The 27,375-nt window shown below is 45.9% G+C and overlaps 1 protein-coding gene across 1 annotated transcript in view; it reads left to right on the top strand.

Annotated features, from left to right (window-relative positions):
• DIXDC1 (DIX domain containing 1) overlaps window positions 1-27,375 on the top strand; it is a 57,535-nt gene that overhangs the window by 15,167 nt on the left and 14,993 nt on the right. The window contains exons 2-10 of the mRNA XM_088017522.1: window positions 6,606-6,735; window positions 9,889-10,014; window positions 12,085-12,316; window positions 12,931-13,038; window positions 18,871-18,983; window positions 20,475-20,623; window positions 23,769-23,858; window positions 25,022-25,075; window positions 26,849-26,899. Of these exons, the coding sequence (XP_087873648.1) occupies window positions 6,606-6,735; window positions 9,889-10,014; window positions 12,085-12,316; window positions 12,931-13,038; window positions 18,871-18,983; window positions 20,475-20,623; window positions 23,769-23,858; window positions 25,022-25,075; window positions 26,849-26,899 (1,053 nt within the window). The remainder of the gene's footprint in view (window positions 1-6,605; window positions 6,736-9,888; window positions 10,015-12,084; window positions 12,317-12,930; window positions 13,039-18,870; window positions 18,984-20,474; window positions 20,624-23,768; window positions 23,859-25,021; window positions 25,076-26,848; window positions 26,900-27,375) is intronic.

Below are 27,375 nucleotides of genomic sequence, written 5' to 3'. Positions count from 1 at the left end.
TGAACATACTTAACATTACTGAACTGTACACTTAAAAATAGTTGAGATGACAAATTTTATGTTACGTGTTTTTTACCACAAATGTTACTTTTTTTATTTTTTAAAAATATTTTATCTATTTGACAGAGAGAGAGAAAGCACAAGCAGTGGGAGAAGCAGAGGGAGAGGGAGAAGCAGGCTCCCTGCTGGGCAGGGAGCCCAATGTGGGGCTCGATCCCAGAACCCTGGGATCATGACCTGAGCTGAAGTTAGTCGCTTAACCAACTGAGCCACCCAGGTCCCCCCACCACAATTTTTTAAAAAGTGACTGGAGCATATGAAAAGGATACAGAAACCAACATTCGTCCCAATTTGAGCAGCAAAATAAACAATGATAGTAATGGATTAATATAATAAATAAATAAAAGTGAAATAAATACCCATGAGCCCATACTGATGTAAATAAGTTAATACGGGGAGAAGGGAGAACTCCTCCTCATATGAGGAATTCCAATAACTGTAGAAGGAATGATGGAATTAGAAAAATCATCATTTGGGGAATGTCATAGTAATCAATCAGGAAAAGAAAACTCAATGATCTTTCAGGAAAGAAAAATCGATGTTCAATTTGAAATGGACAGGTAAAGTGATGATGAGAAAAAGGATATTTTCATAGTCTCAAAGCATTTTCCCACAAGATACTTACCAATTACAAGGGGAAAATGGCAACTTTACAGTAGAGAAACCTGGCAGACACTACCTTAACCGATTGATCACAATTTTACCAATAATGAGATGTATTGGCATCATGTGCCTGTTGATATGATGCACTGAGAAGAGTGCAGTAGGACTTCTGTGTTATTCCTACCCAAAATCTATAACCTGAATTTAATCAGTAAGAAATTTCAGAAAAACCCAAGTTGAGGGACACTGTACAGAATAAGTGGGCAATATTCTTCGAAATTGTCAAGATCATGAAAGACAGAGAAAGATTTAGCAACCGTCCCAGATTGGAGGAGACCAACGAGACGTGACGGCTAAGCCTAGTGTGAGCTCTTGGATGGTAAAAGGGCAGTGGGACAATTGGTGAGGTCTGAATACGGTCGGAGATTAGTTAATGGGGTTGTGTTAGCGTGGATGACCTGCTCTGATCTTGTACTGCGGTTCCGTGAGATGTAAACATCTGGGGAAGCTAGGGAATGGCGATTGGGGAACTCTCTATACCATTTTTGTTACTTTCATGTAAGTAAGTGTTCATTATTTCAAAATGAACACTTAACAAAGTAAAAATAATACTTGGGGTTTTGAATAACCCCCTAGTGTGGGTCGACAGTGTTTTCTGGTGGCCAAGGAAGGAAGAAGGAAAGGAAAAAAAAAAAAAAAAGAAACGTCTAGAATGAGGAATTTTCATGTCTCCTTTTATACCCAGAGTATTATGTTAGGTTCTAGATGTCTTGGTTTCAGAGAGATTTAGACAGGAGATCAATAATACTTGAAGCCATTTTGTGTAAGGGGTGTTGACCTTGGCTCGCAACTCTGGATATATGTAGGAGCACTTAAGGAATATGGATATACCTGGGCCCTACCCTCAGAAGTTCTGACTGGTCTGTGGTAGGCCCCAGACATTAGTGTTTTTAAAAAGCTTCACCAGTGCTTCTGATGGGTAATCAGGGTTTAGGAAACCCCTTCGTTAAGGGAACTGGAGTGTTTAGCTAGAAGACTCAGGTTAGCTCTTCAAGAATCATATGAGGGAACTTGGGAAAAATAAAGCTAAGTTATACCCCCTGGAGAGAATTCAATGGGGTAATGTCTACATGTCTGTGTTTTTTAAAAGCTTCCCTTGTGATCTTGATGCACAACCAGGGATGGGAACAGTGCTTCTCAAACTAATGTGCCTATGAATCACTAGGAGATCTGTTTAAAGTAGGGGTCCTGATTGAGTGGGGCTGGATTGGAGCCTGAGAGTCTGCATTTCTGATGGGCTCCAAGGTGAGGCTGACGCTGCTGGCCTGTGGACCATACTTGGCAGAGTAGACAGCTACTTAGTGTAGATCATTACTCAAGAGACCCAGGCACTGGATGTGGGGGAGAAACTGGTTGAGACTAAGGTGTCTTCTGAGAGTTTGAGGGAGATTCACTGAAACCTCAGGGATACATTTATTTAGGTGATAGTGTGGTCCAGTGAAAAGAACATTGGCTTGGGAGTTAGAATTTCATAGTCATGGTTTACTGTTTGGGTGCCCTGGAACAAGTTATTTCACATTTTTTGAGTCTCAGTTTCCAATTGACAATAGAGATACACGTAAAATCTCCCTGGCCAATTAGCATTAGGGAAAATGTGTTCATGGGGGACCTAGCAGAGGGGCGCCTGGCTGTCCCAGTAGGTAGAGCATGTGACTCTTGATCTTGGGGATGTGGGTTCTAGCCCCAAATTGGGCATAGAGTTTATAAATGAATGAATGAATGAATGAGGGACCTAGTATAACTCTTGACACAGAGTAGGTGTTCAGAACAGTGGTGACTGTTATTATCATTCATGCTGTAGAATCCTCTTTTGTTGAAGACCAGAGCTGAGATTAATGTGCATGAAAAGTACTATTAAAACCTCTGATCAGTTTTGTATCAGACAGGACTTCTATTCAATAGCCAACAGAAGGCTGTGGTTATTCAAGTAGAAATGATCTTGGCCTAACGTAAACCATTTGTTCTCGTCTGTCCCTGCATTATTAACTTTTGCAGTCACTTTAAGTCTCAGCCTGATGAAATGTGACAAATGATTCACCGACTCAAATATTTGTCATGTACCTGTTACTCTAAAGTCCAATAATTCTGAACTGTTGTCACTCCCTGCATAGAGCATAGTTCAGACCTGAGCTCCTTTGAGCTCACTGTCCCCTTTGCCACCCCTCCCCACCCCCAAAGTGTGGGCTCAGGTTGGGCTGGTGCTCTGAGAGCCCTGTGTGACACAGGACATCCTCAAGATCAGAGCTGAATTGTGTGGGAGGGTCAGGGAAGGCTTCCTGGAAAAGGTGATGCTTGAGCTGAGCCTTAAGAGGAGGGCACCAGGCTCAGGGAGGGAGAGTGGCTGGATGGCTCAGTGCGTTTGGGGCACTGCACATGGTTTGGACAAACTGAAATGTGGCGGGCAAATGGGAGGGTAGTGAGTAAAGCTGGAGAAGAGGTAGCGGCCAGCACATGAGACTAAATGCAGCTAAGACGGTTGGATTTTATCTTGAGGATAAGAGAGGCCAGTGAGGGATTTGAAGCAGGAATGTGTGGAGGGTGGGTTGAAGATGATATTAGGTACAGGGAGATTGGTTAGGAGGGGTTTTTTTTATTATTATTTAAATTCAGTTAGCCAACATATAGTATATTAGTTTCAGAGGTAGAGATCACTGATTCATCAGTTGCATATAACACCCAGTGCTCATCACATCGCGTGCCCTCCTTCATGCCCATCCCCCAGTTACCCCATCCCCCCACCCACCTCCCCTCCAGCAACCCTCAGTTTGTTTCCTAGAGCTAAGAGTCTCTCATGGTTTGTCTCTCTCTCTCTGATGACTTCCCATTCAGTTTTCCCTCCCTTCCCCTGTGGTCCTGTGTGCTGTTTCTTATATTCCACATATGAGTGAAACCGTATGATAATTTTTTTCTCTGATTGGCTTATTTCGCCTAGCATAATACCCTCCAGGTCCATTCATGTCAATGTAAATAGTAAGCATTCATTCTTTCTGATGGCAGAGTAATATTCCATTGTATATATGAACCACATCTTCTTTATCCATTCATCTGTCCATGGCCATCTCGGCCCCCTCCACAGTTTGGCTATTGTGGACATTGCTGCTATAAACATCGGGGTTCAGGTGCCCCTTCGGATCACTACATTTGTATCTCTGGGGTAAGTCCCTAGTAGTGCAATTGCTGGTTCGTAGGGTAGCTCTATTTTCAACTTTTTGAGGAACCTCCATACTGTTTTCCAGAGTGGCTGCACCAGCTTGCATTCCCACCAACAGTGTAGGAGGTTTCCCCTTTCTCCGCATCCTCGCCAACATCTGTTGTTTCCTGACTTGTTAATTTTAACCATTCTGACTGGTGTGAGGTGATATCTCATTGTGGTTTTGATTTGGATTTCCCTGATGCAAAGTGATGTTTAGCATTTTTTCATGTGTCTGTTGGCCATTTGTATGTCTTCTTTGGAGAAATATCTGTTCATGTCTTCTGCCCATTTCTTGACTGGATTATTTGTTTTTTGGGTGCTGAGTTTGATGAGTTCTTTTTTTTTTTAAGATTTTATTTATTTATTTGAGAGAGAGAGAATGAGAGATAGAGAGCACGAGAGGGAAGAGGGTCAGAGGGAGAAGCAGACTCCCTGCTTGAGCAGGGAGCCCGATGTGGGACTCGATCCCGGGACTCCAGGATCATGACCTGAGCCGAAGGCAGTCGCTTAACCAACTGAGCCACCCAGGCACCCTGATAAGTTCTTTATAGATTTGGATACTAGCCCTTATCTGATATGTCATTTGCAAATATCTTCTCCCATTCTGTAGGTTGCCTCTTAGTTTTGTTGAGTGTTTCCTTTGCTGTGCAGAAGCTTTTTATCTTGATGAAGTCCCAAAAGCTTGTTTTTGCTTTTGTGTCCCTTGCCTTTGGAGATGTATCCAGCAAGAAGTTGCTGTGGCCAAGGTTGAAGAGGTTGCTGCCTGTGTTCTCCTCTAGGATTTTGATGGGTTCCTGTCTCACATTTAGGTCTTTCATCCATTTTGAATTTATCTTTGTGTATGGTATAAGAGAATGGTCCAGTTTCATTCTTCTACATGTGACTGTCCAGTTTTCCCAATACCATTTGTTGAAGAGACTGTCCTTTTTCCATTGGATATTCTTTTGATTAGGAGTTTTATATGTAAGCTAGGTCAGATCCCAGCTGTTACCCTTAATGCCTTTTCCCCAGAGCAGAGGGGTTTACTACAGAGGTACCCTTTTGCCTGCCTGGTCTGCCTCCCACCGTGCTGTGGCTGTGGAGTAGGAGGGAAGGAGCAGGGCTTGTGTGGGAGTCTGGCCCATATCAAGCAGAAGGTGCAGCCACCCCTATTCTGCGGAATAAGCTGGGTAGCATGAAGCCCTTGGTCAATGCTTGGACCACATTTCCTGTGTTTCAGTACCACGTCTGCTCTGTCCTAGCTGGGGACGTTGGGGAAGTTACATAACTTCTCTGAACTTCATCCAGAGAATGGAGAGGATACTGACCCTTCAATGCTTTTGTGAGAATGAATTAGATAGTGATAATGATGAAAATAATAATGACATCAACTGTGTGGCAGGTCCTATTTCAGGTACATTCATTAATACAATAAAACACACATCAAACACCAAAACTAGTGTGCAGTTCATGTAGGTATTGGATTCCTACCCCCACCACCTGCTGATACGCACTTCCTACAGTTTGTCAGCCGCTGATAGACTATTGCCTTAGTACTGTCTTACAAAGACTTCATTTATTCCCACATATCGACACAGAGAAAATAATGAAGATTTAATTTAAGCTCAGGAAGCAGTCAGGGAGTAATTTCCAACATCATTTCATTGACGAAGTACTTGCGGCTTAGAAATCAAGTGTTCTTTAACCAGATTGTAACTTAATACCCGTTAGCCCTTGAACCTGATTTTTATGTTCAGGGTCTTGGGCTTCTACAGAAACCAGACAGAGCTGATGTTGCTTCTGGGACATTGTTCACATGTTATTTTGATATTTAGTGCCCACCTTCAGAAAAAAAATGCATAATCAGAATAAACACCTGACTGCAAGCTTTGTATAAGGGAGAAAATGGAATATGTAAGGTTATCCAAGGACTGGGATGAGTTATATGTCCCTATCTGGGCCGATCAGGCTTCTGATGATACTGGCTGGCTTAGTCTCAGAATAAATGAAAGTTCTCCCTCCCCCCTGCCCAAGTCTTCAGGGCACTGCTCACCAAAGCCTTTCTTTTCCTTCTTTGTGCAGGTTTTAGGCAACCAGATCCTCTTTGGCAGTATAAAGCAAGGATTAACACTAACTGTGTAGCAATCCCAGGATTATGGGCTCAGGAGAATAAATCTTGCGTTGACCCTGAGATGATTTCAGTTAAGTCTCATTGTGAAGAGCAATGGGAGAGGCAGTTCTGAGCAGGTTTGCTGTTTATTCCTAGTTCCCCAAGACCAGCCTTGTGAGTATCGCTGTCCATTGTGCATTCGAGACACGGGTGATTATTCCTGGGAAGCACAGTGGGTTGCTGGCAGCAGTGATTACACCCGAAAACTGGCTGTGCTTCTTGCTGGGCCTCATCCCTGGTCAACAGAGAAAACACAAGGAAAGCAGGAGTCATTGTTATTGAAACACTCATCTGCTTATCTGTATCTACACTGCCACCAAGTCAGCGGTTAGCTTTCCCTGAAGATTAGCATTAAACTAGAAATTTTAGCACATGCTCCATGTCTGACCATCTTTCTTCTTTATTTCCTTGAAACCTCCTCCTCCCTCTGGATTTGGATTTCCCGCCACAGCCCATTCTCAAGTGCTGCCTTAGAAGGTGCGAGGCAAAGGAGAAGAATAATATGCAACCTTTCTCTTATTTCCACCATTGATTTTCCAGCAGCAGCTTCAGGCGTATGTGGCCTGGGTGAATGCACAGCTCAAGAAGAGACCAGCAGTGAAGCCGGTGCAGGACCTGCGACAGGATCTTCGGGATGGGGTGATCCTGGCGTATCTCATCGAGATTGTTGGTCAGTTGGCCCTGGACTCTGATGCCAGAACATGCCTTCTTTATCCTCCACATGCCCTTCAGAGCTGTTTGCGGCTGCTTTGTAATATATGGAAATGGAAGTATCGAAGGTTTAATGTACTTGCCCAATGTTAATTCATTTATTTATGAGTCAACAAATTCTGTGTGCCGGGTGCTGATTTATGCTTTGGCAGTGTGATTGTGAGCACGCTCTCAGGAGTGTCCCAATCTAGTTGGAAAGACTGGAAAGTGAACACAATTCCATTCATGTACTTAGGACTCTGATGGGGTAAGGACAGGGAGGAGCACGCGGGTGGATGGTGGCACCCACTCCAGTCCTAGGATTTAGGGATGGCTTGCCAGAAGAACTGATGTCTAAACCATGGCTGGAAAAGGAAATAGTAGTCAGGCCAAAAGAAGGAGGGTTTACCAGCAAAAGGACCCCTCCATGACACTCCCATATCGCCCCACGAAAGGGCTCGTCCTCAGGGAGCCCTGGAGCTGTTGCCAGGCTCTCTTATTGGATGGTATCATGCCCTATGTCCATAGCATTTGTCCACAGCTCTGTTATTATGATAGGATTGCCATTCACTGAGCAGTAATTGTTTTCCTATCTCTCCCCTGTAGACTGAGCTCTTTAAGAGCAGGTACAGGACGCCTGGGTGGCTCAGATGGTTAAGCGTCTGCCTTCGGCTCAGGTCATGATCCCAGGGTCCTGGGATCGAGTCCCGCCCGCGTCGGGCTCCCTGCTCCTTGGGAGCCCGCTTCTCCCTCTGCCCCCCTCTCTCTCTCTCTCTCTGTCTTTCATGAATAAATAAAATCTTTAAAAAAAAAAAAGAGCAGGTACAGTGTAACTTTTTTTTCCTGTTTCCACAACTCCTACCCAAGTGCCCGGCACATAATAGGCATTGCGGCATTTATTGTTCTTTTAATCAGCTGACCTTGCTTAGAGTCCTTGAGAGATGTGGGGCTTGCAAGTGGCATGGAAGGAGCCCGGTTTGCTACCCCACTGGGCCAGCTCACCACAGCATCCATTTATAATAACAGTGGTAATAGTCATAGCTGCCATTTATTGAACACTTTTATCTCATTTAATTTGATGTCATTCAGTTGTCAATCCTTGAGAAGCAGATAATGTCATCCCCATTTTCAGGAAACCAAGCTTAAAAGGGAAGATGTATAAAAATAAGTAAATTCATTGCGCACTTAGAATATATCGAGGATTGTGCTAAGCTACTTTGGATGATTTATGCTATGGGGATGAGATGAGTACTACCGCCTTACTCATTTATGAGGTTCAGAAAGGCTAGGTGACTTTCCAAGGCCACGTAACTGTACCATGGCAAAGCAGAGGTACGAAACTAGACCTGTTTTAATTCCAAAGTTCATTTCAAACCTTTGTTTTCACTGATTTGAATTGATTATACTTGAAAATATAATCAGATAGAAAATGCAAAAGCCACAAAAGGATGTAAAAGCCTTTTTTCTATCTGCACCAATGACGTATTCTTTCTGGAAGCAACCAGTGTTAGCAATTTCTTGCATTTCTTTTCAGAGATGTTCTATGCATATAGAAGCAGTATGAATATGTATTCTTGGTTTCCCAAAACCCAGATTCTTAAGTGCTGCATTTTATTGTGACTTTGCTATATGGAAAAACTCGCTGAATCCACCACCTTATTCCCCATTCTTTCTTTAACATGCCTTCATCGAGCTTTTGATCCCACTCCTCCACTGAAACTGCTTTCGTTAAGGTCACAACCTTTGCCCTATCAAATCCAGTGGCTTGGCCTCATTTTATTCAGTTTAGCAGAACTCAACGCAGTTTGTCCCTCCCTCCTCCTTCAGACACTCTCTTTACTTGGCTTCCAGGACCCTCCTTCCTCACGGGCTCCCCCCTGTTTGTACTGCTGGCTTTTCTCCTTTCTGACCTCTAAGTGTCGAGGTCCTCCTCAGTCCCTAGTCCTTGTGTTATCTCTGTCCCCAGGTGATCTCCTCCCACATGCATCTCTTTAGCTCTAAACTTGTCTTTGAGTTCGAGACATGAATATCAACTCCATGCTCAGCGTGACGCCCCGGATGTCTAAAATGCAGCTCTAACTGCACATGCCCTAATCAGAGCTCTGCATATCCTCACTACCAGTTCCTCTCTCCTCCAGGTGTCTTCACTGAAGCAACACAGGACGGCCCCATTCACTCAGCTGTTAAAGCAGGACACTGGGAAGTTGTCCTTAATTATTCTCTTTTCGTCATATATCCTAGGCGGTCCTTCACATGTGCTATCTGCTTTATATTAAAATTTTACCTGATATCTGACTTCTCACCTGTCAGTCTTTTCCAGTCAAGCCCAAACCATCATTAACACTTGCCTTGACTAGTTTCATTTGCTAACTAATCTCCCTGTTTCCTCTCTACATAAGCTGAGTCTATATAGAGTCCACTTTTAAAAACACAGATCATTAATCCACAGACCCTTAAATGACCTGGCTTTGCTTACCTGTCTACCTTCTCCTAGGATTCGACTCCCCCCACCCACCCACTCCATTCCAGCCAGCCTGGGCTTGTAGCTGTTCCTCAGATAAGCTGAGCTCATTCCTACCCTGGTGTTTGTACCTGTAATTCCTCAGTCTGGAATGCTTCCTCCTCAAATCTTAACATCTTTTACTTTATTCAGGTCTCTGCCCACATATAACATTGGGGAGGCCATGATCCTGCTCTTCTTTGTTTTTCCTCATAGCACTTACCTCTACGTGTTATATTAACATGTACTGGTTGACTTGGTTGTCTGTCAGCCCTAGAGGTAGAACCTCTGCAGTGGAAGGGACTTTGTCCGTCTTGTTCATTGCTGATTCACTGGTGCCCAGAATAGTGCCAGGCACCCAATGGGTGCTCAGTGAGTATTTGTTGAAGGGGTAAATGTATACACAGTAACCTCACAAGCCCCTGGGTATAGCTTTGAAAATTTGAAGACCCTCCAAAAGGCTTTTACTTTCTTATTCTCCATCCAAATTACAAGCACCAAGGCTTAACTCACTTGCATATTTATATATAATCTTAGCGTTTACATCAAATACTCCCCTTTCCTGGTATCTGGCTATTATGAAACTTTGATAGTGTTCCTCCCTCCCTTCATATGTTTTCTCTCTTCTAACAGCAGGAGAAAAACTGAATGGGGTACAGCTGAGTCCCAGTAACCAACAGGAGATGAAGAATAATGTGGAGAAAGTGCTACAGTTTGTGGCCTCCAAAAAGATTCGTATGCACCAGACTTCAGCCAAAGGTCAGTGCCTCATCACATCTATGGGGGATGAGTACACTCAGCTTTACCCAGTGGTTATGAGGCTCATAAGAACTACCCCTTGTGTAGCCAAGGGTTTTGAGTAGATTGGAATAGGATTAGGCCCGTGGCCTCATATCATTTATCCGTAAAGAGAGTTACCCTCTTGGGACCGGGTGATTAACAAAATCTGAGTGCTTTGAAAACCTGGGTGGAGAAAGACATTCTCTATTCATTTTAATTGAATAAAGATTTGCTTGAGTGTATGTATAAAAATTAATACAGTAGAAATGACAGGATTGGGATATTAACTTTAGAATGTCTCTTTTAAGTAATCAAAAATGAAGATAGATTATGTTTTTCAAGATCCTTGGGTTTCATGCTCAAGAATCATTTCAAATCGTGATAACTATATTTTTTTCATCCAGTTTTCCAGAAGAAAAGTATTTTATAGCTTTTTTTTTTTTTTTTGTATGTGATTATCACACAGTATTTCAGGCAAGATGAAAGGGGCTCTGGGATCTCTGTACATACCCACTTTTGTAGCTGCATGGCCAGAAGAGGACACTTCTCAGTCCATATTGAGCCCAAGGAAGCGACTGTTCAGGTGTCAGAGAGCCCAGGCTTCTTGGCCCCCACTGTTTCTCTAGAACTGACTGTAGATCTGATTCTGTTTCAGCTTCAGTTTCTGGGTCTGCCTGTGGCTCTGATGAGAGTGGGGGCGGGAGGGAGCCTTCCTTCCATGTTGGATTACTGGTGCTCTCGGTGTTGGGATCCTTCAGGTGGGGCAGATACTATTGAGAGTGGCCCATAGGGAGGTATCAATCAATCTTTTTCCAAGTCTTGCATATTTGCAATGCTACGAAACTAAGAAAATAGAATTTTACCCATTCCCTTACTTAAACTTTCACCAGACCTAGCACATTGTTTTTTTGCGTGCTTCCTTCTTTTTTTCTAGGGCAAAATTTAGAGTGCTGTAATATTTCTCCTTTGGTCCCCATGAGGGGTGGGCTTGGGGATCTGGCCCATTAAAGTTAGCTATTTTGAGGGAATACTGCCATTGAGGACATCATTGTCTACCTGGAGAAGTGCAGCAGCTTCCTAATTAGTCTCACTGCCTCGAGTTTTGCCCCCCTCCCCTCCGCTCTCCACACTGCAGCCAGAATGATCTTGCTGAGAATACATAAGCTCATGCCACTGCTCTGCACGTGCGGGTCCTTAGGGGAAAATCCGCAGTCTTTCCTGTGGCTTGCCATGCCCTTTCTGACCTGACCTGTGGCCTCACCCTTCACCCTCTCCCCCTGCACTCTGAGTCCCTAGCCATGCTGCACTGTTTTCAGTTTCCTCTGCCAGTGCCGTGCCACAGAAATATAACGTGAGTCTCATATATGGAACTTAAAAGATTCTAATAGCTACATTAAAAAAAAAGGGAAATGGGAGAAATGAATTTTAATAATACATTTTATTTAACCCAGTATATCCAAAATATTATCAGTGCAACATGTAATCAGTGTAAAAGCTATTAATGAGATAATGTGCATTCTCTTTTTTGTACTAAGCCTAATGAGATGTGTTTCAATCTGACTTTTTTTGTGTGAAGTACTACCCTTATAGCACATTTCAATTCAGACTCTACCCTTTAAGTGCTCAGTAGCCTCATGTGGCTAGTGGGTCCCATACTGGACAGCATAGTTCTCGTGGGTTATGCTCTCTCTCACCTCTAGACCTTCACACCTTCTGTTCCCTCTTCTTGGAATACTCTTTTCCTTCTCCTCCTTCACCTGATGAACCACCATGTGTCAGTCAAGTCTCAGTTTAAAATTTACTTCCCCTAGGAATCTTTCTCTGAGCCCTCTAGAGTGGACAAGATGCCTTTACTTTGGGCTCCCAGAGCATCCTGTTCCTCTACCACACCACGTTACCATACTTCATTATGATTGCTTTTAAATGTTCTGTCTTCCTGTTGAACATGGCTTTGTGAGGCAAAGAGACCTTTGTCACTAGCAAATACATATTAAATGAATGAACCCTCTGCCTCCCTCTTAGGATCTCTGGGTCTTTTCTGTCCCTCAGATATTGTGGAAGGAAACCTGAAGTCTATCATGAGGCTGGTCCTTGCCTTGGCAGCTCATTTCAAACCTGGCTCCAACAGGACGGTGAGCCAAGGAAGGGACCCCAGGGCCCCTCTGCAGAGTCACCAGCCACACTGCGCCACTGCTGTGGCCCAGGGAGCCGCTGTCGCTCTGGCTGATGTGTGTCATGACATGTCACGGTCAGGACGGGATGTCTTTCGATACAGACGGAGGTAAGCGTTGAAATCTGGGGATGGGAACTGGTTCCTCTGATATTTCACAGTAAATGATATCGTGCAATAGATGGATGTGTCACCTAAACAACCCCACATTGCAGGAAAGAGCATGGAGTACCGGTCAGTGAGGACACTCCAAGAGAGAAAATCCCTTTTAAAAGAGATGTTTATTTCGTAGTTAGCAGAAAGTAAAGGAATCATATTTGTAATTTTTTGTCCTGGTGCCCAGGATGTTAAATATATGCCTTTGGCACCGTGTGTTTTCTTCACGGGGAGATATGTGGGAGCAAGGTTCCAAGTCATCTGGGGGAGTCTCTCTCTAGAATGTATCCTAAAGCCAACTTATCCTGAAGACTCATGGCAGGAAACCTTTTGGGGGTTGTATGTCTGCTGGGAGAGAGCAGGACCCTGGGTGTTGCAGAGCCTGGTGAAATTGGTTGTGTTTATGTCTGTCTTCCTTACTGGGTGTCCAGTGTCTTTAAGGCAGGGGCTTGGCCTTACCCCTCTTTGTTCCCTTAGCACTCTGAGAGTGGCCGTCTCTCAGTTCTTGTTGAGTTGCCCTGAACTGAACGACTGACACCCTCTCGTTTGCTGGTGCTCTCCGACTTTAGGAACAGCGGCATGGACCAGGAGATTGAGAATCCCTGCTGGAGCGTGCGGGCCCTGGTGCAGCAGTACGAAGGGCAGCAGAGGTCCCCGTCTGAGTCCAGCGGCCCCAGGTAACTGTGGTGGCAGCTCCTCAGCACGACCCGCCTGGTTAGAGGTGGAATTCCTGGGGGGTGGGGGCGGCTCAGAGTTTTCAGCTTCAGGTAGCAATATAACAGGCAGTAAGGCTCCTCCCTCTTTTCTCTTTCCCTCAGTTTATGTTTGACTCTAAAGGGGTTGTCTTCAGCCCTGCTTTGCGGTTTTGTGCTGGCAGGAAGGTAGGGAGGGTGGGGTGCAGGGAAGTTTCCCACACAAGGAAGCTTTGTGTGGAGCCCGAGTGTCAGTGCTCAGCTCCGTCCACAGGGGGGCATGACTGGGGGCATGCCTTGGGGGCCGAGAGGGCCCAGCCCCTGGTTTGGATATTTGCGTCTCAGCCGCCGGTGTTTCTGACCGCCCGTTCCATGGTACTGCCCCGGCTCCTGAGCTGAACGCTAAGTGTGGCCTGAGAGGGTTGTGTCAAGCTTGTAACAAGAGAAAAAACTGAGCAGAGTTGTCTGAGAGCATTAGGATGTTTCCAACTTTCATTTACTGCGCCAGGAATTTTGGCAGATTAGTATGCATTGGAGTGGGCTAAGATGTTTGTGACTCTAGCAGAAAGGCCATCTACAGCTCTTAGAGCCAAGTGCAAAGACCAAAACAGGACACAGTGCTCTAATAAAAGCCTGATCGATGCCAAGTGTAGTGGCAGAAAAGACCACTTTCCTGGCTCATGGAAGTCATGCTCCTAAAAAATACATCCCTGGATCATGTCAGCTTATTTACTAACTTCATTTCATTGCTGAATCATTTTTAATTTATGCTTTTATGACCTTCCCTCTCCTACCCAGCCCAGCTTAGTCTGTTCTAGTTAAGCCTAATTGTTCTTATATATATCTTATATGTTCTTTCTTCTTCTTCTTTTTTAAGATTTTATTTATTTGGCAGGGAGAGAGAGAGCACAAGTGGGGGGGGGAGTGGCAGTCAGAGGGAGAGGGAGAAGCAGGCTCCCTGCTGAGCAGGGAGCCCGATGTGGGACTTGATCTCAGGACCCTGGGATCATGACTTGAGCTGAAGGCAGACGCTCAACCATCTGAACCACCCAGGCGCCCTCTTACATGTTCTTATATGTATCTTAAGCGCTTTTATTTTGTCTTTCTGTTTCTTTTCCACATAAAATTCCATCTTAGGTTGGTAGACCATTTAATTTATTGACGTCACATGGAATTCTTCCCAGCATTTTAATATACTGATAACCTTGCTCAACTTTAATTTTTACATTTAGTAGATTGCTTTTTTATTTATAAAATTCACATAGCATAAAATTAGCCACTAATCATTTTAAAGTGTACCATTCAGTGGCGTTTAGTATCTTCGTAATGTTGTGTGACCATCACCTCTGTCCAGTTCAAAGACATTTTCATCACCCCAGAAGGAAACCCTGTACCCATTGAGCTGGTGTGCTAGTAATGAGAATCTAAACCATTTCTTCCTTGATTGCTGCTTAGACTATCACTTGGTACAGAATCAAAGGACATTTCCTTGTATAATGAGATCTATTGCTTCCTGCATGGCTACAGGCCTTTCACTTTTTTGTGCCTGCCAGAGTTAAAGTGAGAGAGAGTGAGAGAGAGCCAGAGAGAGAGAGAGAGAGAGGGAGCACGCCAGAGCGAGCCAGAGGAGAGAAGTCTGGATTTCTTCCCGAGAACACCTGCTTCCTTCCTTTCTGGCAGGAGAACTCAGACTGGGGCAGGGGCTGTGACACAGTGAATTAGGGACCCCCTGGAAATCGGGCTGCAGGAGGCAGACAGAGTTTTTCTGGGAGAGGGGTCAGGTAATAAGTCGCATCCCCCTGTCTGTCGCTCCTTCCTGATTTTTTTTGTCATTTTCTTCTAAGCTGACCTCTCACTTACATCTTTGGGATGCTGGGTCAGCACCCTGCGTTTTCCTCCGTGAGTTTCCGGGACCCAGCAGGCTCTGGAACATTCTGCCCGCCCACCCCCTTCCTCAGGGAGAGGCCACCTCATGGCTCAGTGACCCATGAAGGCCAGGAGACCCCGCGATGTGACTGTGAACGGGGAGCGGCTCAGGAGATGGGAAAGGTGGCCCCCCCCTCTGCCCTTCGAGAGACACCCCGGCGGAGCCCTGGCCGCCTGTTGCTCCGTAGACGTCGGGTCAGCCTCTTACTGTGTCCACGCAAAATGATCCTTAGTTGGGAAACAAGAACACATGCAACGCCCGGGGGAAGGTGGGAGGAGAGCAGCGTTCGGCGGGTTTCTGGGGTCGACCCTGAGTCTCCACCCAGCCAGGCTCCTCCACTCCGGCGGGGAGCCTGGCGACACCCGCCCCAACCTCCGTGGCCGCGAAGGGAGGGGTCCGCGCAGAAAGGGCGTTTCCACCCCTTCTCGGGCCTCGGCGTCCGCGGCCCCGCCCCTGCCCAGCGCCGGGCTCCCGCTCGGCCTCCCAGCCCGCCCCGCCCGTGCCTGGTCCGAGCCCCGCGCTGCCCGCCGCGCTGACAGCCTGGAAGCGGGGGCGGCGAGGGAAGGCGCGGGAGGCGGCGCGGAGCCGGGGCGCCCGCACGCTCTCCGCCGGGACCTGACCGCGCAGCGGGAGCCGCGGGCAGCGCTGCCCCGGGCCGGCGATGGGGTGAGATGCCCGCGCCCAGGGGCACGGCCGGAGCCGCGCGGCCGCGGACGCCGCGATGCCACTGCCAGGGACCCGCAGCCTACGAGGGGAGGCGGCTTCCGCCCAGGCCGGGCAGCTGCAGCGTCTGAGCGGCCGGGACCGCGCGCCCCAGTCCCGGGAGCATCTGCGTCCTCGGGGCCGAGACGCCCGCCTCTCTGCCCTTCTGACTCTCTGCCGCGGTCGGGGCCCGCGGCTCTGGTAGCCGGCCTGCCCGTGGAGTGGTTCTGCGGGCCCCAGCGCGGGGAGACATGCCCGGATTCGGGAGCGCCGTGACTCCCAGCCTCCCGCTTCACCCGGGGAAACAGGCTCGCTGAAGCCGGAGCCAGGAGGGGGACCATGGGAGGGACGCAAGTCAAATGGTGAGCAGAAGCCACTTTGGCTTTGGAGGTGGGGCGCATGGGCGGGAGCAGGGCCTGGACCGGAGGATGCTCTTGGTCAGAGACGGACCGGGATGGGTGGGGGCGCTGTATTGGGAAGGACAGGCTGCTGGTCTGGGATTATCACTACAAAATACAGTGGGTTTAGGAAACTGGAGCCAGCATAGGGGAGGGAGGAGTGGCCCTTTACCTTGTCCTGTCTCTGCTGTGGGAGGGCACTTCAGGAGTAAACAGGACGCTTTCTTCTCACCCATTACCCATTTTTAAAAAAATGATTTTACTCTGATTTGGACTTTGCTGGGGGATCGTTTGATGCTGAGATTGGAGAGATGTTAGACCTATGGGAATTAGGGGATGTATCAGTCACACCTTATTTGTAATCAGTTCCCTGATTTGAGGGGGTTAGGATGGCAGGTGGGGCATTACTTGTTTACAAAATAGGGATTTTTAGCTCCTCAGGGAGAGCCTAAGCCAGGTAATTAATTAGCATTAAAATACTTTTCTGTGACCTGAAGCAGATGACTGAATGCACCATCCTCATCTCTGAGGTTCTTCTTGGGGATGTAGCAGGATTACTGCTCTGACACATGCCTCAGGATTTTTCTTCCTTCGTCTTTTGACTTGGCCACCTGGTTTCATGGTGTTACCTCTCTGTGGCCTCACACACTGGCAGCCTCAAATTCAAGAGAAATGTTGTTTTCCTTTGGCTGCTCTGCCACTCCCCCAGTGGGGTTGGATATGCAGACATCCACCTCCTCCTGCCCTTATATGGGAGACAGCTCACTTAAGAGGGGGTGGGTGGAGCTGAGCATGCGTCTCCTCTTTTAGGCAAGCAGTTTTCCAGCATCCTAGGTTCACACTCCGCTCGCCACCCCCTCCCCCCTGCGTCTCACACATACCCACTGTGGTCCAGCCAAATGCAGGCAGTAGAACGTGTCAACCATTGCACCTTGTCAGCTAAGGAAGCGTCGTTTTATCATTTCTCAAGGAAGAGCAGCTGATACAGACCTCTTTCTGCAAGCGGATCCCCATTTCTGTAGGAAGGTGAATGCGGAGGCCTGAATACTCATAAATCTATCTATTCTTCTTATAATGACAGAGTGCCCTTCCACTAATGCTTCCCCAGCAGTTAGTTCATGTTGGCCTGGAAGTCAGATTGCCTAAGTGGTGAAAGATGGATAAGCAATTACCTTTTCTAAATATTACCACTCCTCGCCACCTTTCTATCCCTGGTCTGCTCAGGTTATGGATCTATAGATAGGGTTAAGCGACTTTCCTTAATGTGAAGCAAAAAACTGTAAATTGTTGTCTAAGGTTCTAATAAGGATAAGAATGTATTACTGGTTGAGGTTGTTCCCACCAAAGCCCTTAAACTTGGGAGAACGAAGAGGATGAGACACTAGTCCTCAGGCTGCTTTCGAGGTTTTGAAATCTCTGACTACAACCACTTGTGCTCAGCTCTTGTTTTTCCTGGTTTCTAGGAAGACAAAATGTTAACTCCTGATCGAGGCTGTGAGGATTAGCCTGGGAGACTTCAGGGGCACATTAAGTGGGTCAGTGAGTCCTAGACATTTTCACTGTTGTCCGGGTGATGGATCTGGAAAGAATTCCTGAGAGGGGCTGGGCCTAGGGACCGCACAGCCCCTGAGATTGCTTCAGAGCTGATGTTCTCAAGGTGCTGCGCAGAGAAAAAAGGCTCTTCAGATTCCTTTCCCCTATCAGATGGAAACATCAGCCTCACATCCCCATCTTGTCTTGCAGATTTGCTGTTGTTCTGCAGCTTTAAAATTCATCTTCCCTGAAAATCACAGCGGTTCCCTCCAAGGCTAATAGTTGTATCAGAACTTAAGAATTGAGCAGAGGTTTCTGATGATAATTTGCAAATAGTCTAGCAGGGATCTGAATAACTCTTCGTTGGTACACTCAAACCTTTCCCTTTCCCGAGCAGGTCTTTGATTCCCCTTTGCCTTGTCGCGTCCTGCCCTTGTTGAGCTGCCACTGCCCCTTTGCCCAGCCTGGCACCGCCCGCAGTCCCCGCAGTTTCTCACCATGAATCACCCTCAGCATTGTCCCCTCCTTGGAGATCAGCCTAGAGCTGATCTGCCATGTTACTCTGCTGGTGATGCTTGTGTCTGTGAGTAGATTTTCCTTCCAGCTCCCAAAGCTATTAAGACACACACTATATCAGTCTTTGAATCTGGGCCCAGGGATGGTGGTGGAGCAGGTGGTGGTGGTAAGTAAAAAGAAAAAAAAAAAAAAAAAGAGCAAACAAACAAAACCAAACTTGGAGTTCTTTAAGATGCTAGATTACCCATCCTTCTGGTAAACCTCTTCTTTGTGAGTCAGGCTTCGAGGCAGCCTTGCTGTGGAAAAGACTGGGTCATTCACTCATTTAACATTCATTTCATTCATTCCATAAGTTCATCCTGGGCTCATTCAACAAATGTTTGTTCATACTATGGGCTGGGGACTATGTTATAGGCAGTAGGAGTAAGATGAATAAGAACATGTCTCTGGGATAAATTATGACAGTTGGCTTCTAAACAACTGTTCAGGGGCACCTGGATGGCCCAGTTGGCTAAGCATCCAACTCTTGGTTTTGGCTCAGGTCGTGATCTCAGGGTCATGACATCGAGCCCCACGTCAGGCTCCACACCAAGTGCAGAGTCTGCTGGAGACTCTCCCTCTCCCTCAGCCCCTCCCCCCTGCACACTTATGCTCTGTCTCTCTCAAATAAATAAATAAATCTTTAAAAAAATAAACAACTGTTCATAATAATTGTTTGTCTTCCTTTTCCTTCCATCACAGCCTGACTTCACCTAGTCCTATCCACAGTGCGAAGAGCGAATCCATTATAACCCAGTCGGAGGAGAAGGCAGATTTTGTGATTATTCCCTCTGAAGGAATAGAGAACAGAACAGGTACTGTCTGTCAGCATGCCTGGGTTGGCTCGAGGAACAGTCCTCATCTTGAAGTGTTTGGGGGTCCTGACTCTCTACCTATGAACTCCCTGGTCTTCTCCCTCTCCATAGTCTGTGCATGCTAGGTCAGCTCTAGGGGGCTCTGATGCCTTTGAGCTAATGAAAGTGTTTATCCTCTTGCAGAATGTCACTTCTGATGTCATAGCTGTCAAAAATCTTACAGCAGTGTAGACGGGCCGTTCCTCTGCTGGCTACCTATGAATTAGGAAATGACTTTGGGGCAATCCAAAAGCCTTACTCAAGCAAACAGTTTTTATTATTCCTGTGTTATAGAAATAATTTCAGTAAGTCCTTGACTTAAATATGAACCAAGAATGTATGGTATGAACTGAGGTGTCCGTAGGAAGGTAAAGAGCAGGGCTGTATCAGACTTTTGGTGTGACGGCCACAGAAGGGGCCACAAAGAGTTCCCTTTGTCTAGACTTCTTCCGTTTCAACTGCTCTCCTTTTTCTTACATAAACATAGAGGAAAGCATAGAAGAAGCAAAGCATGTGATTTCAATAGAGTTTTATTCATCTATAAGGGTTGTAATGAAATTGAAGCCCTCAGAAGAAAAACTGGACATAAATTCTTGCCTCTAGCCCTGGGATTAGCACCAAAGAGTCCGTCCTGCTACTGATTCAGAAACTCTTGGGACCTTGGGGAGGGAGAGCATTTACTGAGTGAGCGCTCTGGGTCAGGCACCATGGAGCCCTGCACGTGAGTTACCTCATTCAATCTTCACAGCAACCCAGAGGAATTATCCTTATTACATTCACGCTTACGAATGAAGACACTCAGAGAGTTTATACCCTTCCGTATCCCGTAATGCATTTTTAATGGCCAGGCACACAATTAGATGTGATAAAATAGGCAAGGAAACCAGAGTGAAGAAACCATAAACATAGGAAAATAAAACGAAACCAGGGAGCGAGATTGAATAGTTTGTGCACGTGTGCTCTCACTAGTTTGCTTCTTGTGTGACTCACACAGCGTCCTATGTGAAAGGGGCTTCGGTATGATGGAACGGTCAAAGGAATATTAACTCGAAGTCTCCCCTCTGAAGCTTCGCAGCAACCAATGAGAATTTAGTTTTCATGGCAACTGGCAGCTCCTCTCTTTGTACCTGGCAGAATCCAGCTTCAGGGACGCCAGTTCCAGAGACTTAAGAGTTGGGTCTATGTGTCCCATACTGAGACTCCCCAGGAGGGAATCTTACTAGTAACTTCTTAAAGGTTCTTCAGAGGATCCGTTTCCCCAACCTCGGAGTCTGAGTTCATAGCCAGTTCTGTGTGTCTCACAGCCCCACCTGGTGGAGAGTCTCGTTTGCGCCGTGTGGACAGGTTCGGAAGGCAGGTGACCTGAACCCGTGAACGTGGGGGACTGTGAGCGCTTTCTGCTGGAAACTGTCTTCTTCAACATGAACTGTACTCCCTCCTTCCATTTTGTAGAGGAGACAGATTCTCCGTTTTCCCGAGACTGGCGACCAGGCAGCCCCGGGACCTATCTGGAGACCTCATGGGAAGAACAGCTGTTGGAACAACAAGAACATTTGGAAAAAGAAATGGAGGAAGCAAAGAAAATGATATCAGGATTACAGGTAGCTCTTTCCTGTGTGGTTTATCCTGGGTGCACCGATCGATGATTATTTTTAATTCACAAGGATCAGTTGAAAATAAACTGATTCAGTTTCATATGAGGTCAGAGTTGAAGGGGGAGTTTAGACAGAGGGAATAGCACTCAAAGAGCAGAAAATTCTTTTTTTTTTTTTTTTTTTAAGATTTTATTTGACAGAGAGAGACAGCCAGAGAGGGAACACAGGCAGGGGGAGTGGAGAGGGAGAAGCGGGCTTCCCAAAGGGCAGGGAGCCCGACATAGGGCTCGATCCCAGGACCCTGGGATCATGACCTGAGCCGAAGGCAGACGCCCAATGACTGAGCCACCCAGGTGCCCCAAGAGCAGAAAATTCTTTATGTGTGAGTACTCCTAAGTGGACCTTGCGGACTCTTGTTGACAGCACAGCTGTTGGGATTTCTGTAAGCCTGGGAGCCATCATGGACCCCTACCAAACCCCTCTTCTGGCTCTTTGCTCGTACGTAGGTGGGTCTCTCCCCATCCGCAGCTACAGACCTGCAGTCGCGGGGCTTTCCCAGAGATAGGCACAGCAAACAGTCGGGAATTTGTCCCTAGGAAGAGTTCAAGAGTTCAAGTAATGCCGCAGGTCTCCATTTGAGTCTAGCTAAGGAATTTAGCTCCCCCCTAATGCATTTGTAAGAGGCTGCCAAGCCATAATGATCAGGTAACAGGTTTTCCTCGAGCAACAAAGCCCTTCAGTCTTTTCTATACCTTTGTGCCAGTTCGGCAATTCTCCCCCCTTCCCCCCGCCCAGGCCGACTCACCCACTTGACTTAGTTCCTACCCAGAATGACCCCCCCCCCAGGTCCTCTGTCTTTGTGTGTCTGTCCCTGTTTGCGGGAGCCCTTGTCGTGTGCTGATGACCCTGAAATTGCCTAGGAATATTCCTTTCTGTTTGTGCTGGGAACTGTACTGCTTCTGAATTGTCAAATATTTATGGATACATAAACAAAGCCCACATTCTGTGAGTGGCTCTGGCTACCGGCGGGCGGTGGAGGGTGTGCTTCCAGCCAGCCAGCAACGAGGTGGGGACACAAAGGGTTCTGAAAGAAAAAAGGAGATTGGTGCTGTGGAGAAACAGTTTGCATAATATATGCCCCAGGAGCTGACAAGGGCTGGAGGAATGTTTACTGCCTAAACACTCCCAAGGAGAGTTGTTGATTTTTCCCCATTGGCTTTGTTGTTTTTTAAAGGTCTGCCTTTGAGATCTCTTATCTGCCACTCCATTAAGGACTGGTTTAATTAATGTGTGCTAAGTTTGGGATCATACCCAACCAGGTCTTTCCCAGGATGATTTGCATTATATGAACATAGATATCCATCAGTTTGGCTTTCGGTTTAGTTTGCATTTTTCAGGCTGGGAGAAATCCGATGGCAGATTAGACAGAAAAAGAAGAGATTTGATAGGCAGAAAGTCAGCACCCTAATATTCCCTGCGAACAGAGTTGTTTTAATTCACAGCCACATGATCACAATGAGAATTCAGTTCCATTATAGAATACAATGGGGCTCACAGCATCCACTGGGCTTCTTAACTCTTTCAGTGATGAGGAAGTTGCATGCTAAGCCACATCCAGGATTTCTGACTTACTGGTATGCCTCAGTTAGAGCCCCCTCAACACTTTGCCACTAACAGAGTTAGTGTTTCTGTGACGTTGCTCCCCCTTAGCTCCCCGTGGTGTCTTACAGTTGTCTTACACCTCTTGCCACACTCCATGGGATAGCCAAATTCGTTGGATTTACTAACGTTTTATTATTAGTTAGTGCTTGGTAGACCAACCAGTGGCTGGATTTTAAACAGTTTTTATATACCAGCATTTGTGATGTAATTTGTGTTACATTTATTGAAACAGGATTTAACCTCTGTAACTCTTGATTGAATTGAGACAGAATTGAAATATAAAATGGGGACGCACTCTTAAATCTTTCACTGAGCTGATAGGTCCTATGATACCTACCTGCATGAGCAGTTCCAAGTTTTGTGAATGCTAAAGAATACAGTTTTGGGGGCCTTCTTTAAGAATAAGATTACAGATTGTGAGTACAGTTGATCTTTGAACGACTTGGGGTGGGGGATGGCTAGGGGACCCAAACCCCTGCACAGTCGAAAATCTGCATATAACTTTTGACTCCCCCAAAACTTTACTAATAGCCTACTGTTGACTGTAAGCTTTACTGATAACATAAACAGTTGGTTAACACCTGTTTTGATTGTTATATGTATTACATACTGTGTTGTTAAAGTAAGCTAGAGAATAGAAAATGTTAAAGTCATAAGGAGGAGAAAATATACTTGCAGTACTGTATATTTTGTAAAAAAAAAACAAACAAAACTTCATTATCAGTGGACCCGTGCAGTTCAAACCCATGTTGTTCAAGGGTCAAGTGTACAATATTAGATCGGGGCTTTGGGAGGGTCAGTGCGTGTGAGGGGCCCTAGGGTTTGAGCTTCCCTCCCCTCGATATTCTAAAGAAAGCAAAGCCTGTTGTGGGGAGTGGCAATGAAGGAGGACATCTCTCCGTAAATACGTTTTCCTTCTTGTTCTATACAGGTTGCCCTAGGGAGTAAAAATTCAGAGTTATTAAAACAAACAAAAATCCAACAAACCCAAGTCAGTGCTCTAAATGTATTTTTTTTTTAAGATTTTTTTTTTCATTATTTTAGTAATCTCTACACCTAACATGGGGCTCGAATACACAACCCTGAGATCAAGAGTTGCATGCTTTACAGACGGAGCCAGCCAGGCGCCCCTAAATACATTTAAAAGAATTCATTGTAATAAACTTATCTAAGGAAAGATAATTCTTACTGCTTTTAGTTCACTTTCCAGTTGTAGAATTCATTTTGAGCAGCTGGGGCCAAGGAGCCTTGGAGTGGATGATTCAGGTGCATCCAGAGAGATGAAAGGGTCCTAAGCATTAGCCTGACAAAAGGAACTCCCATAGACCCAAGATGAAAAATTGGAGGTATCTAAGGACCAGAAATTACCAAGGAGATTTTGATAGGAAGCTCAGTTGTGATTTCAATTTAGGAAAAGCTTACCAAGCTCAACTCTGGACTCAGTCATCTGATGGGAGTCCATTTTCTTTCTGCTTCTGTGGTTATTTAGGCCTTACTGCTCAATGGATCCTTACCCGAAGATGAACAGGAGAGGCCCTTGGCCCTCTGTGAACCAGGAGTCAATCCTGAGGAACAACTGGTGAGTTCCTTCTTTTGTGACTGGACACCAGATAATCTGGTTTCTGTGTCTGATTTGCTTTGAGCTTTTGACTCTGTTGTCCTCACCTTCTTGAAATGCTGCTCTCTTCCCTGACTCAGCCTCTCCGGGTTTTCCGCATATATTTTTGACTACTCTTTCTTCCACTCTCCCTCCCTCCCTCCCTCCCTCATCAACAAATAGTTATTGAGTGCCAACTACGTGCCCGGCACAGTTTCAAGGTACTGGAGATTCGGTGATGACAAAGCAGACCTAAGACATCACCCTCATAGAGTTTACATTCAGGTTCCCTTTTGAAGCATCTCTTTTTCTGCTGATGCCTTAAGTGCCAGTGCTCCTCAGAGTTCCCCTCTGGGCCCTCTGCTGTCTTATCCATTCACCTGGGCAGTATTATCTGCCTCCATGGCGCCACTCACTTCCTGCCTGACTCAGATATCGCTTCTCAACTATTGATTTCTAGCTCGGCTCTCTCTGCGGAGTTGTAGATTTGTATGTGGAGCATGTAACCACCTGCTGATCGTCTCCACTTACATGTCCCATAAGCATCTCACTTCATTGATTCGTAAATTAAACAGCTTTTCTCTCCCCACCACCAAAACTATTTGTCCCTTTGCACTCTGTTTCTGATCACTGTCCATCCACCCGGATACCCAAAATATCATACTTGAATCCTTCTGGCCCTTCCCTCTGGGTCCAGTAGGTCACCCAGCTCTGTCTGTTCACTTTTTAAATATTTCCGTCCGCTTCTCTCCATTCACACAGCCACGGCCTTAATTCAGGCCTCCAGTATGCTAGCAGCCTTCCGGCTGCTTCTCCTGATTCCTCTCCTGTCCTCCTCTACTTCATTTTCTGATAAACAGCAACAATAATTTACCTCCAAGGCAAGCTTCCTTTTGTCATCCCTTTGCTTTTTCTCCGACCCCCGGGACCCACCACATACACACTTGTCTGAACTTCATCCACAGTCCTTTCCTTGCACTGCCCTGTGTGTGTGCTTCCACCAGGGGCCGGGTGGGGAGCTGCCGCCTCTTCTCCTCTGAATTCGCAGTACCAGGCTAGCATCAGAAAGGTGCTCAGTACATATTTGTTGAACGAATGACCTCTGAATTTCACTGCATAGCCATCTCTCTGTGCCTTATATTTAGATTATAATCCAAAGTCGTCTGGATCAGAGCAGGGAGGAGAATCAGGACCTAAAGGTATGTCAGAACATGTGCCTTTTTTCCCTTTGAAAAAATTTATGGGAGTATCACACACCAGCGTCAGAACAGTGGTGGATATAGAGGAAGGGATGCAGACTTGGGACTTCAGCTGTGTCTGTTTAATTGAAAGAGAGAGACAGCTCCTAAATATGGCAAAAAAGTAATGTCTTGGGACGCCTGAGTGGCTCAGTCAGTTAAACGTCTGCCTTCGGCTCAGGTCATGATCCCAGGGTCCTGGGATCGAGTCCCACATCGGGCTCCCTGCTCAGCGGGGAGCCTGCTTCTCCCTCTGCCTGCTACTCCCCCTGCTTGTGCTCTTTCTGTCTCTCTCTCTCTCTCTCTCTGACAAATAAATAATTAAAATCTTTAAAAAAAAAAAAAAGACAGGAAAATCCTTTAAAAAAAAAAAGTAATGTCTTTTCAGTCTTGGTGGTGAGTAATAGTTCTCTGTGTCATTGGTTCTACCTTTCTTTATGTTTTAAACGTTTCATAATTTTTCTTTTTTAATTAAAAATGGGTCTAATATCAGTATGGTCTTTTTTGTTTTTCTTTATTTTTTTAGGTTTTTAAAATTGATTTGAGACAGAGAGAGAACGCGCACGTGCGAGGATGAGAGCACGAGGTGGGGGGTGGCAGAGGGAGAGGGACAAGCAGGCTCCCCGCTGAGCAGGGAGCCTGCCGAGGGGCCGGATCCCAGGACACAGATCACTGCCTGAGCCACAGGCAGACCCTTGATTGACTGAGCCACCCAGGCGCCCCCAGTATGGTCTTTTTAAAATGATTTTTTAATAATTTATAAGGTGTACAACAATTGATTTGATATATGTATACATTATGAAATGATCACCACCACACATAGTCACACATTTTTTTCTTTGAATGAGAGCTTTTAATATTTACTATCTCATCAACTTTCAAATACATTAATACAGTATTATTAACTATAGTCCACTATGGTCCTTTATAATGACTTCTTCCCAGAATGCTTTTAGTTCAGTGGGTTTTAGGTTTTTTGGAGTCATAGGTATATGGCCATTAGCGCTCTCTCCAGGAATATGCATGAGTATGTGCGCACACACTCAACTGACTTGAATTTTTAATAGAATTACTTTCGAGTCCATCTGTGGAGCCCATGTTAGGAATTCCCCATTTTAGATATGGTAATTCCAAACTCTTGATGTGATTCAATAGAAAAAGAAGAGAGCAGGGTCTGGGGTATGGATGTTCCTCTCCTAAAATCTTTCCTGATGACAATTACATACATGTATTTCATCTATAATGGATGATTAGTATTTCATTATTGGGCTGAATGTGTTTTTGTTTGATTTATAAAGAATAATGCCCACTTGGACAATCTAGAGTATTCCAACCCTTTGCTGAACAAATGACATTGGGGGTAGGCATATTAAGATACGATTGTGTGTTTCAGTAAGGGAGACTTAGATTATCAGGATTAGGTTTTCCTGTCAGTGAAGAGTGCTCAATGTAGGAATGAGAGTCTGTGGGAATGTGTGGTATCTTCTTTCTTGGCAAGACTTCTCTACCTGCATTTGGGCCTGGGTAGCACAGGGAAGAACGGGATGGGTCTCGTTCTCGTCTCTGTGAGGCAGCCTTTACTGTTTACTGGACCGGACCTGCTTTCTGCCTCAGGAGAGGGTTAATTATTCATGGAATGGTTATCTGAGTTTTGTGTTCTTACTGACAGAATGAGGTAATGCTTCTGATGCAACCCAGATGCTACCATCTGATCTAACTATATTTGGTTTGCAGAAGGAGCTGCTGAAATGTAAACAAGAAGCCAGAAACTTACAGGGGATAAAGGTAAAAAGGAAGACATTTAACCCTTTAACTAAACAAACTCTACCTGGTAAAGCTGTCTCCTGCTGAGCGTGGGTGGGAGTGGGAGGAGGGTAGTTGGGTCTGTGGGCTTGTATACGTCTGCGGGAGCCTTGGACAGGCCGTGTGATGCTGGCAAGTGCTTTGTGGATGGGAAGTGAGACCCGCCGAGGAAAACACCTGTGTTTTGCTGAGGCTTATTTCTGGTGGTTACGACTCATGCGCTGTCCCTTCCCCCTATGGCACCCTGGCAGTTTTTATATGTAAAAACAATCAGTTTTTACAGTTTTCTTCAACTCTAAAGAAGAATGTCCTCTTAAACATTGTAATTTACGTAGTTTTTGAGTAGTTAATAATAGTAAATGGCTTGAAGTAAAGGTCTAAAAAGATAATCTTTGAAAAATCTGTCTTCCAGCCCTGTTCTCTGCTCCTGCTCCCCCATCGCCCCCCCTGCCCCGCCC

This window comes from Eumetopias jubatus, unplaced genomic scaffold, assembly GCF_037043125.1.
Source record: "Eumetopias jubatus isolate StellerSeaLion01/CBP00866 unplaced genomic scaffold, mEumJub1_p1.0 scaffold_13, whole genome shotgun sequence".
Taxonomy (NCBI): domain Eukaryota; kingdom Metazoa; phylum Chordata; class Mammalia; order Carnivora; family Otariidae; genus Eumetopias; species Eumetopias jubatus.
This window is presented reverse-complemented; position numbering and strand designations above follow the sequence as displayed.